This window comes from Anabrus simplex, chromosome 12, assembly GCF_040414725.1.
Source record: "Anabrus simplex isolate iqAnaSimp1 chromosome 12, ASM4041472v1, whole genome shotgun sequence".
NCBI classification, from domain to species: domain Eukaryota; kingdom Metazoa; phylum Arthropoda; class Insecta; order Orthoptera; family Tettigoniidae; genus Anabrus; species Anabrus simplex.
In genome coordinates, this window is record NC_090276.1 from 58,104,442 (window position 1) to 58,118,489 (window position 14,048).

Below are 14,048 nucleotides of genomic sequence, written 5' to 3' on the forward strand. Positions count from 1 at the left end.
TAAAATCAATAACTGAATATAGCAAGGAATAACTTGTGTACAAATGCTCACTTGAGTTCCCCCTTTCTAATTTATTATTATAAAAAACATGGTGAAGATCAGGCGGCAACGCGTCGGCCGGTCTCTCCATGTGAGATTTGCGCTGGACAAACGGAGGCGGGACTGGTTTTCCTCCGGTTACTCCAGTTTTTTCTGTCATCTTTCATTCCAGCAACACTCTCCATTATCATTTCATTATTAATACTTGCCACAGAGGAGTGCGCCAGGCCCCGGCAGCCGGCACAATTCCTATCCTCGCCGCAATATGGGGGCTTCATTCATCCATCCCTGACCCGGTCAATGACTGGAAAACAGGTTGTAGGTTTTCATTTTCACGGTGAAGATTAAGAAATTGACTGCAAAATTCCCTATAGATTCCGCGAAAGTATGGGTCGTTCATACGTTGGATGCACTGCTCGGAAATGAGAATAATTGAAAGCGTACCTCATTGACAAATGAAAAGTGGTTAAATTAATGATATTTGTGTGGGACAGGTGTGGGATGGGTAACTGAAAGGACTGAAAGTGGTGTTTAGCGACACTCTCGTACTCTGTGCTTTTCCTTGCTCTGTGCCTTTGTGCCACATACTAAAAAGAATGGTCCAAATTACTGATGTTTACAAGTTACAAGTTACTGAAGAGTTCCAGTGATTTTTCTTATTTTGTGATTTATTTGTCCAGACGTTGCAACACGACGAGCAAAACCGTTTCAAAATGAAATGCATAATAATATTTGATCAGCTAAATGATGTGTTGTATACAAAATATAATAGAAAATTTTCAAAGCATATTAAAAAGTTAGGTAGAGCTCAAGGGCTAATATCTGAAGATAAGGTCGGTGCAGTTGATGTATGTTTACCACCACGTTTCCATGTCTTGTACACGAATAAGGATCAGTAATATTTGTTTGTTATTTCAGGATGATGATGAAGTGAGCCCAAACGTCATTATTCAACTCTTCTCTCCTATTGTCACTTCACAGAGAATTATGGGCTGTCAGTTCGGTAATTCGTATACGTCGGTTCAGTGTGATGATGGGACCAATATGGTTTTTGATGAGGTAAATCAGTTTTGAAAGACCTGGTAGATTTTGCCCACTCTGCACCAGCTAACAACAAAATAATAAATCCTCCTTGCACCCTTATTTTACTTTACCCTTGTCATTTAAGAGGAATGGCTGAAATGCCAAACAGTAGGGAATAGGAAAGTTCAGTGGCATAAAGGATTTATATTTTGGTAGTTCCATTCAGGCTTAGTAAGGAGATCCTTTGATGGTATCTACTTTTACTCCTGAGGTGTCTATAATGAGATAACACCAATAATAACATATGGCATAGAACTAATATGGGAAAATCTAACATACAAGAACCTCGAGAGAATTTAAAAGGTGAAAGCAAGATTCATAAAGCACTGCCTGCGAATAGGGAAGTGTGCACCATCGAGACTTGCCTATGAATTAACCTGAATCCGCCCAGCGTGCCATATATGGCACGGCAAACTACACAGTCTTCTTGGACTCTTATTATTGTAACCGCGCGCACTGTATCCAACGCTAAACGTTACAATTTTATTCTCAAAAAATTCAATCTTGGGCGGATCCAGGTTAACAAGAGAGACCTTCTTCATAGAGGATATCAGGTATAAGCTCAGCCAGCCATCTATTGACGCTTGCCAGGCACTTCTAGTTGCTAGACAAAGGAAACGAATGGACATCGACTTGGAATTTTACAGTACCGGTGCTATGCAAGACAGATCATGGACAAACGCTAACGAAGAACAAAGACACACAATCACAAGACTAGCCATTCATGGCTACCACCACAAGTTATGTAGCAATAAGAAATTCCACCTACCAAACGGGAATTGCATATGTTCGCTCTGTGGAAAGTGCTGCAAAAAATACCATATTGTGTTATGTTCAAAAAGGACCAAAAGCATCACGCAAATTAGCAAAGAATAATTTCAAATTTGATGTAATCATATTGTATATGCCCTTTCGGGTGCTTTTCCTATTAATAATAATGAGATATTGATAAATATTATTAAATTATAGCCCGCTATGATGTCCTATCCTTGGCAATATGCCTGCTCGCTGGTTATCTAGAAAGTCCGATCACCTATGACAGCAGGTGTAGCAAAGAGATCAGAAGGAAATAGCGCTTGTCAAACAGGTGTTTAATAATAAAAGACATTTTTTGATTTGTGCAAATTTATATTTTGGAATTAGGAAGCAATTTGTGATGTCTTTTGTGTGGAGTGTACTATACATAGTATGGGTGTGAATCAGAGATCACGACTGCAACTGGAAGCGTTTGAGGTGTGAATCTGGAAATAAAAAGCTGTGGATAAATGAAATAAAAATGAAATGGCATATGGCGTTTAGTGTCGGGAGTGTCCGAGGACATATGCCGCTCGCCAGGTGCAGGTCTTTTGATTTGACTCCCGAAAGCGACCTGTGCGTCGTGATGAGGATGAAATGATGATGAAGACAACACATACACCCAGCCCCCGTGTCAGCGAAATTAACCAATGATGGTTAAAATTCCCGGCCCTGCTGGGAATTGAACATGGGACCCCTGTGATCAAAGGCCAGCATGCTAATATGGATAAAATAGATTGAACACAGAACAAACAAATGCATTCTGCAAGAAATTTGAGGGAAGAGATAGCTGATGCTTATGATACAGAGAAGAAGAGCTAAATTCACTGGCCACACCTTGTAACATAACACCTTTATAATCAAACAGCTGGAAGGGAAAATCATGGGGAAGAAAGGCCGAGGACGGCCAAGAAAATATTCCTTCAAGACTTGGCACATAATCTTCATTGTGGTTCGTACTGTGAAATGAAACAAGAAGCTGAGGACAGAGAACATTGTTTGCATAGACAATGCCTTTAGACGTTGATGATGAATGGTGTAATGTTACACTAACACATCAAAGGTTTCCAGCAGCGCAAGGATGGGAGAGAGCTAGGATTCGGAAAGTAATGGCTGTGGCCTTAATTAAAGTACAGCCCCAGCATTTGCCTGGTGTAAAAACCACATAAAACCATCTCCAGGGCTGTCGATGATAAGATTTGAACCCACCATCTCCCGCAAGCAAGCTCACAGCTACACGACTGTAACCGAATGGCCAACTTGCCGGTTGTTTATCTTTGCTCCATCTATCTACTGTGATTATGCTTCTCAGATATCTGTATTCCTTAACTTGCTGAAGGATTTTGTTGCCCAGTTCTGTTTCCATTTGTTTCCTGACATCTCTGCCATAGACTAATACCTTTGGTTTTTCCTTGTCGTAGTGCCAGGTGATTCAATCAATCAGTCACTACTGATCTGCATTTAGGGCAGTCGCCCAGGTGGCAGATTCTCTATATGTTGTTTTCCTAGACTTTTCTTAAACGATTTCAAAGAAATGAGAAATTTATTGAGCATCTCCCTTGGTAAGTTATTCCAGTCCCTAAATCCACTTCCTGTAAATGAATATTTCCCCAATTTGTTGTCTTGAATTTCAACTTTATCTTCATATTGTGATCTTTCCTACTTTTAAAGACACCATTCAAAGTTATTTGTCTACTAATGTCATTCCATGCCATCTCTCCACTGACAGCTCAGAACATACCACTTACTTATAAGATTATTAATTAAATATTTAAGCACCTATTCAATACATTTGGGTCTTATATAATTAGGATTTTATCCTTATTATATTATAAAAATATGAGGCATGGTTCGCCTTTCATAGAAGGCATCTTCAGTCGTATCACATCGAGATTAAATCAGGCGCCTGATTTAAAATTAAAATACAATGGTTAAGATTTATCATTTACACTTAAAAATAGGAGCAGTCAAAAAGAAAATTTGGATAACAATTTTGGTATTATCCGTACTGAGAAAATACAAGACTGTATTTGTTGCTTTTATAGACTTACAGAAGGATTTTGGCAATGTCCATTGGAACATTGGAGAGAGAGTATTGCTTCTCTTGTTCCTTTTCCCCTTCCTAAGCTAAACCGATCGCTGCTTAATACTAACTTGGTCTCCTTTTCAGTTTAGCAGCGCACTGTTGATGTTAGTGTTTCAGACAGATGAGAAATCAAACTTTCAGTTCAAAAGTCTGTACATTTGTTTGCGAGTGCTTTCTTTGGCATCCACCGAGTGAGCTGGCCGTGCGTTTAGGGTCGCACAGCTGTGAGCTTGCATTTTGAGAGATAGTGGGTTCGAATCCCACTATCGGCAGCCCTGAAGAGGGTTATCCGTGTTTTCTCATTTTCACACCAGGCAAATGCTGCGACTGTACTTCAATTAAGGCCATGGCTGCTTTCTTCCCATTCCTAGCCCTTTCCTTTCCTGTTGTTGCCATCAGACCAATCTATGTTGGTGCTACATAAAGCAAATAGCAAGAAAAATAAATAATAAACATCATTTACGAGTTACAGACTTTTCAACCTTTTATGGGAAGTATTGGTAATGGCCTTACCTGGCACATCCCATGTGGAGTAGCTGTCAGCATGTTGATGTACCAGCAGGGATACTATATTCTAATACAGGGCCTCTCAGGGTGCATACACCAGTGCATTGCGCGACGCAAGATGCAAAAAACGACTTTTCTAGGTTGTAAACTATATATAGGATATCTTTTGTTTATTTCCACCTATTCAATACATTACAAGAAGTTGGCATTTACTTTAAAACATTATTCAGATGAGACATGTTTCGCCTCTCACTGTGAGGCATCTTCAGTCATTATCAAAAACCTTATTATTTTACCAGGCATCTGGTTAAAGATATTCAAAAATGTGTTTGATGATTATAAGAGAGGTAAGATTTACGTTAGTTATAAACATGTTCATGAAGTAACTAAAAATCCAATATATTGATAAAAACATATGTAGTTCTTTGTTGAATAGGACTTGTTTGATTCTACTATAGTAAGAGAAGGTGGCTTGAAGCCGTAGTCGTTAATAGATGTCTAATACATAGTGGAAGGTATAAAATATCAGTTCTATGAGAATATACATTACATTCAAATGATACTAAAAACTAGTGGATTCAAAGGTAGTACATATAAAATGTTCAATGAAATAACTATAGATCTAATAAAATGATAAACACATATGTAGTTCTTTGTTAATTAGGACGTCGTAAGATTGTACGGCTTAAAGCCGTAGTCATTAATAGATGTCTAATACATAGTGGAAGGCATATGAAATCAGTTCAATGAGAATATATAATACAAACAATTGATACATAAAAACTGGTAGATTCATAAGAGGTACATTTAAAAATGAAGGCGTCATGTGACTATAAAAGACAGTTGATGGCTTAAAGCCATAGTCAAAGTTTGAAATGTAGGTCAAATAACTGCTAAATATATGGTAAAAAGATATAAGTCAAAATATACAGCTTAGTATAAAAAATATGAAGTAAAAACATTCCAAACCGGGCGAGTTGGCCGTGCGCGTAGAGGCGCGCGGCTGTGAGCTTGCATCCGGGAGATAGTAGGTTCGAATCCCACTATCGGCAGCCCTGAAGATGGTTTTCCGTGGTTTCCCATTTTCACACCAGGCAAATGCCGGGGCTATACCTTAATTAAGGCCACGGCCGCTTCCTTCCAACTCCTAGGCCTATCCTATCCCATCGTCGCCACAAGACCTATCTGTGTCGGTGCGACGTAAAAACCATAGCAAAAAAAAACAAAAAACATTCCAATTGCTTGACAAAAGTTACTTGACGTTGGCATGCGTATGTCCGTGATATTTATTGGTCAACATTTCGTAGGTTATTTTAGATTTATTCGGCAAGATAGTATAGTACAGGATAGTATCCTAATAGCGCCTCACACAGCTTGTTAAATGGGCCTACAACGCCATAGAACCATTCTATAACAACAATAATTCAACAGCTTCATCAAACTTCCATAATACTCTTCAATAGTATAAATTATTTACAATCAACGTTTTATAAAATATATTGTCATCGAAGAAGAACACAACAGCTCTCCAACCTTCACGTCAAAAAAACCATACCAACGTTGAGAATTTCCACCCATCATCATCTCTGCAACTTTCTTTTTACAAATTAGGCCAACTATAAACATCTGGTGAACTTCTTGTCAACGCAATCTTGCCGAATAAATCTAAAATAACCTACGAAATGTTCACCAATAAATATCACGGACATACGCATGCCAACGTCAAGTAACTTTTGTCAAGCAATTGGAATGTTTTTCCTTCATATTTTTTATACTAAGCTGTATATTTTGACATATCTTTTTACCATATATTTAGCAGTTATTTGACCTACATTTCAAACTTTGACTACGGCTTTAAGCCATCAACTGTCTTTTATAGTCACATGACGCCTTCATTTTTAAATGTACCTCTTATGAATCTACCAGTTTTTATGTATCAATTGTTTGTATTATATATTCTCATTGAACTGATTTCATATGCCTTCCACTATGTATTAGACATCTATTAATGACTACGGCTTTAAGCCGTACAATCTTACGACGTCCTAATTAACAAAGAACTACGTATGTGTTTATCATTTTATTAGATCTATAGTTATTTCATTGAACATTTTATATGTACTACCTTTGAATCCACTAGTTTTTAGTATCATTTGAATGTAATGTATATTCTCATAGAACTGATATTTTATACCTTCCACTATGTATTAGACATCTATTAATGACTACGGCTTCAAGCCACCTTCTCTTACTATAGTAGAATCAAACAAGTCCTATTCAACAAAGAACTACATATGTTTTTATCAATATATTGGATTTTTAGTTACTTCATGAACATGTTTATAACTAACGTAAATCTTACCTCTCTTATAATCATCAAACACATTTTTGAATATCTTTAACCAGATGCCTGGTAAAATAATAAGGTTTTTGATAATGACTGAAGATGCCTCACAGTGAGAGGCGAAACATGTCTCATCTGAATAATGTTTTAAAGTAAATGCCAACTTCTTGTAATGTATTGAATAGGTGGAAATAAACAAAAGATATTATCCTATATATAGTTTATGAAACTTTCAATACGGACGAAAAATGATTTTCATCACTTGTAATTTGCTAGGTTGACCGGAATGCAGATCCCCACTCCTGGATTTTAAGCAATAGCGCTGTCTCTCTCTTTCCCTATGCCTGTCTTCCTCTTTCTACTTGCTCTGCGGCGCTGCACCATCCGAACCAAGTCGAGTCGGACCGATGCACTGTGCACAGAACCTCTGCACCTCAGTTTGCACGCGTGAGTTTTTGGGCATTTGAGAGGCCCTGTTCTAATAAAAGAAGTCCTAAAAATGTCCACCATGTGTCTGAATGCATGCCCGAAGACATTGCCTCATTGATTGTTGGACACATTCAGACTCTCCAGGCATCGATAGCAACCTTGTTCCACATGCAAGATGCAAAGCAGCAACAAACGTCCCTCCAGGGTCACAGTAGAATCGGAGTCTAACATAGCAAGAAATTGAAACGAAGCTCCCTTCACAAATATTGATCAACAATCAGCTTCAAAGTTCCACATTAGACTCAATCCAAGGCACCATAAGCAAACTCATAATATATAGCAACTTACCTGGAAGGAACAGAAGATAAAACATTCAATAATTTGAACAGTGTTACAAAGTCAAACATTTTTTAAAACTTTTAACTGCAAACAGACATTTTAATGTAGCAGAATGAAATTTTTAACAACTATTCAAATGAATAGATGTGGTTTTTAAGCTGATCAACTATGTAATCATCCATTCTCATATCATTAACACATTAACCCCCACATTGTTTTTAATATCATTTAATTTAATTGGTATTTTTAGTAGTTTTTAAGTGAATGTACCTGCAAATTAACGTGTTTAAAATCTTAGCAATTCACCGAAGCTACAATAACAGCTGAGGATGTTCCTAAATAAGGAACGAAAGATGTACTGTTAACAAATAAAAAATTTTGCCAAAAGGCAAAAAAAGTATCAAAACGGTGGAAGAATTTTAAATATTGTAAAACTTAGTGATTAAATTTTGATACGGAAAATGAAGTTGATTGCTTGCAATGAGACACAATGTCGCAGGGAGTCCATTACTTGTTCTCAGATGGCAGGCGCAGATGTGAAGGGTTGTGATGTGCATGGTGCACAATACGGCCACTCTCCTTTGTGGTTGTCAGACGTGGTCGATCGGAACCTTGACGGCAAGTATGCCTGCCCTCACGTTCCTCTGCAGCCCAACATCGCGTCACTGTCACATCTGAATGCTCCACAAGTCTGGATATTGCACAATTTGACCAGCCGGCCAAATGGAGACCCACAATTAGGCCCCTTTAAACTGTCTCACACGAGTATCCCTCACAGTGATCACTCAACATCTGACGCTGTTCATGTTCCTTACATACCCTACCAGGTCTGGTAACAACACAAAACATGAACAACACTAATGCACTCTGGTCATAATTCTACCTGTCACAGAGAATTGCAACTTTAGTCATTTGCATACATGCCGATGGTGTTTACGTGTACGAAGTTACATAGACATCCGACCATTTCTTTTGGGTGCTTCAGTTTTATTGTCAGGCAGTACATATCATTTCATTAGTATACCGTGGTGTAGAGTAATATTAACACATTCACGCTCGTATCCGAGTTAGCCCAGATAAGTGCAACCTTGAATCATAGCCGTTTCTACGCAGCTGTGGTTTATTATTGTCACAATATGTGTGACAGAGATGAGGGTAATACCATTATATATGCTTCTACCTGCTTCTGCTCACCAGAAACTACATGGCCTTGAAGATTTTCCCTTCCAATGCATTTTTTAATTCCATTTCTGAACGAAGGCTAGTGCTGGCCAAGCTAGCTGCGTAGTTCGTTTGTGTTTGCAGAAGCACGTGTATAGTCATGTTCGAAGTGTAAATAAGGCACTAAGGTACAACGTAAGTGTTGATGAAATTGCTGACATCCTATTCAATGAAGACTCAGGTGATGAACTATTCCTGAACTAAGTGAAAGTGACAGTGATGAAGATTCTCCTGGACACGTGACAGAAAGTACAATGCCTGAAGGTGTGACATTAGCTCCACACCTTCCAGACATACTAGAAGACTTCTTTAAAGTATGAACAAAACTTTGTTTCCATATCTTATTGTGAAAATAATTTGTTGTTGTTTGCTGTGCCACTAACAGTTGGAATAGCTGGGTCAGCCATTTAAATAGCCCAGTCAGATGATGGGCGTGAATGTGTTAAAATGGCAAAAACAGGAAAACAGGAATGATGTTATTTACTGTATTGAAAAACTATACTCTACACCAGTTAATCAAAGTAGTTTTAAAATGAGGCATTAGCTCTGTTGTAGATACCGAACACTTGACATGAAAAACAGAATGTTGTGAAGTGTTACAATTCCCTGAAGCCCTGGACATTGAACAAAGCATCTAAGAGGAAGAAATGTTGATTTGCAGCTACTTAGAGAATATCATAGGTTGACCATGTGACTAACAAAAACATATTGAGTCGAACGAATAAAGAGAAAGAGCAACTCATTACCATCGAACAAAGGAACCTGGAGTACTTTGGACATAACACGAGGAATGAAGGAAAATACAGAATACTCCAGCTTGTCATGCAAGGGAAGATCTTTGGGAAGAGAGGCAGAGGACGCTGATGGATCTTCTGGTTAAGGAACATCGAGATTGTTACTAGATGTCTTCACCAGAACGATTCAGAAACGCTACAAACAAGATTGAAATCGTTATGATGATAGCCAACATACAGAACAGATAAAGCACTACAAGAATAAGTAGTAAAATGTAGTTTTCCATCTTTTATGTTTGAAGCGATTTTATCATACAGGGAATAATAACAAATATATTTGCAATTAATATATTTTTCACACAATTCCAAATATCTCTGCGTAAACCGAGTGAGTTGGCTATGCAGTTTGAGGTGTGTAGCTGTTAACATGCATTCAGGAGTTTGTGCATTCGAATAGTAACCCTCAAGATGTTTGTCCGTGGTTTCCTATTTTCACACCAGACGAATGCTCGGGCTGTACCTAAATTACGGCTGCGGTCGCTTCCTTCTGTAGCACTGTCCTATCCCATCATCATCATAAGACCTCTCTGAGTCGGTGTAAAATAAAAATTCAAAAAAAAAAAAATATGTGAGTGAAGAAGGGAGCCTCTGTGGCTCAGGCGGCAGCATGCCGGCCTCTCACCGCTGGGTTCCATGGTTCAAATCATCCTGGTCACTCCATGTGAGATTTGTGCTGGACAAAGCGGAGGTGGGACAAGTTTTTCTCCAGGTACTCCGGATTTCCCTGTCATCTTTCATTCCAGCAACACACTCCAATATCATTTCATTTCATCTAATCATCATCCTTATTTTCGTATTTCCAGCTGGCACCGGGTGGGAGCAAATATGATACCTCTCCACTTTGTTCTGTCGTTCCACCCTCCTCCTTCATTAATCATTGCGCCAGAGGAGTGCGACAGGCTTCGACAACTGGCACAGTTTCCACCCTCGCTGCTAGATTAATTTAATTCCTGACCTGGTCGAATGACTGGAAACAGGCTATGAATTTTCATTTTCTGAGTCATAACGAAATGATTATGTGGAGGAGTTATAAGGTCACAACTTACAGATCATTTGTGTTTTTTCCCAGTATTTCTACTCAGGTACAATTAAAAGTTGAATTACTGAGCTCGATAACTGCAGTCGCTTAAGTGCGGCCAGTATCCATTATTCAGGATATAGTGGGTTGAAACCCCACTGTCGGCAGCCCTGAAAATGGTTTTCCGTGGTTTCCCATTTTCACACCAGGCAAATGCTGGGACTGTACCTTATTTAAGGCTATGGCCGCTCCCTTCCCACTCCGAGCTCTTTCCTGTCCCATCGTCGCCATAAGCCCTATCTGTGTCTGTGCGACGTAAAGCAACTTGTAAAAAAAAAAAAGTTGAATAGCTAGACATATCTAGCAAGAGATTACATTATTAGTAAAGGTGAATGATTTTTTATTTCAGTGTGTGGGAGGGCATACTCCCAAGGTACTTGCAGGATCAGATGTTTTTATTATGATTTGTAGAAAGCAGTGTAAATTGTGGAATAAGTTGAAGTACTGTAGTTTCAGATTCATATTCATAAGAAAGGAATAGCTACCCAATAAGACGAGCTCTTAAAACGAAGGATCATCTTATACATTTGCAGTACTTTATCTAGTCTTATTCCAGTCCCATTCCACCTAATTAAATATAGGTTTTTCTCTTGTTTTTAAATATTATACATTTTTTTTTTTTTTTTTACAGTTCATGGGCTATTTATTTGTGCACATTGGAATGAAGGATGTGGAAAGCCTCAAACGGTTGCTTGGAATCTGTATTACAATAGTGAAACACCTTTGCGGACCTGATGTTTCCATGTAAGTAATGGTAGCTTTTCATCTTCAAATACAAATAGAGCTAGTAATGTTCCTCTTATTATGAGAATTTTAACCTGCAACTTGAGAATGAACTGTACTAGAAATCAGTACAGGGTTGCTTGCCAAGATTTTTTTTTTCCTGAGGAGAAAGACACAGGTATACATCAAAGGAGGCAAATGCACAGGTTAATATTTTAAATGGATGACTGCTATGAACATATTACCATGTTATAATTTGAAAAGGGAGGGAAGAAGTACACGCAAATAACCAGATGACTCAGCATCACGGTTTTGGTCACATGACTGGGTTCAAATCCCTCTGTTGGCAGTCCGGAAGATGGTTTTCCCCGTTTTCCCATTTTCACACCTGGAAAATGCTGGAGCTGTGCCGTAAGTCTACGATCACTTCCTTCCCAGTCCTACATCCATCCCATCTCATCACCACCACATAAGACTTCTGTGAGTTGTCCGTCTCCTTAATGTAATGGTTAGCACTGTTGGCTGCTGTCCTCAGGGCCCAGGTTCAATTCCCGGTATTGCCAGAAATTTAAGAATGGTATGTGGTTCAATAGTTACATGCAGCTCATCTCCATTGGGGGTGTGCCTGGAAAGAACTGCAACACCTCGGGATGAGGACATAAATTTACATCTGTGAGTCGGTGCAACGTGAAACAAATAGCAAAAAATAGTGCTTCTGATTAGTTATTAACATGGATGAATGAGAGCTTGTTTCGCCCTCTAAAACAACAATCAGTCGAATCCTTAGTTCTGCTACTTTCGGAATTTTAATGGATCTTGAATTGTAACTGTTACCATGTTTTTGTGGATCACAAAGGTAAAGGAAGGTGCGGGCATGAATGGGTCGATATAAGACAGTCAAAAGATTAATGTAAAACTTTAAAATTACAACTATATTTCCTTCTCTGCTATCTTTTTGGTTTCTTTTCAAAATCTCAACTTATTAAGTAATTAACAATTATTTACAGAACCTTAGATCATAAGCTTGAAAAACATTTTTAGAGAATTCAAGAATAATCAGATAACAAATGTATAAGTTCACAATTATAATTTACACCTGAACATTGTTGCTCCTGTAAAACATTGGTCAAAGAGACTGACTTCCCAATTACCTTTACACCACAACGAGACAGAGTATTCAAAATATACAATCTTCCATGAGCACCTTTTGCTCCACAAAATTATGTAGGAGTCTAGTCTCCAAACATTATACCATACCAGCCTTCCAAAGGGACTGTTCAACCTTTACATTAATTGGAGGAGCGTCTTTGCTCTATCAGTTTACAATTAGGAATCTATTTCCAGAAATTTCCAGGCCTATCAAAGGCACAACCTACATTTTACAAATTCAAGCAATATCCTCAACAGTCCGACATCTTTACATAAAAGGAATGAAATAGAATTTCGCCGGGGTATCGAATACCCACTCTACCGGGCCTTTGTGGAAAACAACAGGTTTGAGTTGTTGTTGTTTGAGTCATCAGTCCATAGACTGGTTTGATGCAGCTTCCATGCCACCCTATCCTGTGCTAACCTTTTCATTTCTACGTAACTATTGCATCCTACATCTGCTCTAATCTGTTTGTCATATTCATACCTTGGTCTACCCCTACCGTTCTTGCCACCTACACTTCCTTCAAAAACCAACTGAACAAGTCCTGGGTGTCTTAAGATGTGTCCTATCATTCTACCTCTTCTTCTCGTCAAATTTAGCCAAATCGATCTCCTCTCACCAATTCGATTCAGTATCTCTTCATTCGTGATTCGATCTATCCATCTCACCTTCAGCATTCTTCTATAACACCACATTTCAAAAGCTTCTATTCTCTTTCTTTCTGAGCTAGTTATCGTCCATGTTTCACTTCCATACAATGCCACGCTCCACACAAAAGTCTTCAAAAACATCTTTCTAATTCCGATATCAATGTTTGAAGTGAGCAAATTTCTTTTCTTAAGAAAGCTCTTCCTTGCTTGTGCTAGTCTGCATTTTATGTCCTCCTTACTTCTGCCATCGTTGGTTATTTTACTACCCAAGTAACAATATTCATCTACTTCCTTTAAGACTTCGTTTCCTAATCTAATATTTCCTATATCACCTGCCTTCGTTCGACTGCACTCCATTACTTTTGTTTTGGACTTATTTATTTTCATCTTGTACTCCTTACCTAAGACTTCATCCATACCATTCAGCAACTTCTCGAGATCTTCTGCAGTCTCAGATAAAATAACAATATCATCGGCAAATCTCAAGGTTTTGATTTCCTCTCCTTGGACTGTGATTCCCTTTCCAAATTTCTCTTTGATTTCCTTTACTGCCTGTTCTATGTAAACATTGAAAAGGAGAGGGGACAAACTGCAGCCTTGCCTCACTCCTTTCTGGATTGCTTCTTCTTTTTCAAAGCCCTCGATTCTTATCACTGCAGACTGATTTGTATACAGGTTGTAGATAATTCTTCGTTCTCGGTATCTGATCCCTATCATCTTCAGAATCATAAATAGCCTGGTCCAATCAACATTATCGAATGCTTTTCTAGATCTACGAATGCCACGTACGTGGGCTTGTCCTTCTTG

The 14,048-nt window shown here is 38.5% G+C and overlaps 1 protein-coding gene across 1 annotated transcript in view; it reads left to right on the top strand.

Moving 5' to 3' along the window:
- The first annotated feature begins 549 nt into the window (after positions 1-549).
- The window catches only part of HPS1 (Hermansky-Pudlak syndrome 1 protein), a 54,199-nt gene continuing 40,700 nt past the window's right edge, over positions 550-14,048 (top strand). Inside the window, exons 1-3 of the mRNA XM_067156093.2 lie at positions 550-872; positions 958-1,098; positions 11,347-11,459. Coding sequence (XP_067012194.1) covers positions 753-872; positions 958-1,098; positions 11,347-11,459 — 374 coding nt within the window. The 5' untranslated portion in view covers positions 550-752. The remainder of the gene's footprint in view (positions 873-957; positions 1,099-11,346; positions 11,460-14,048) is intronic.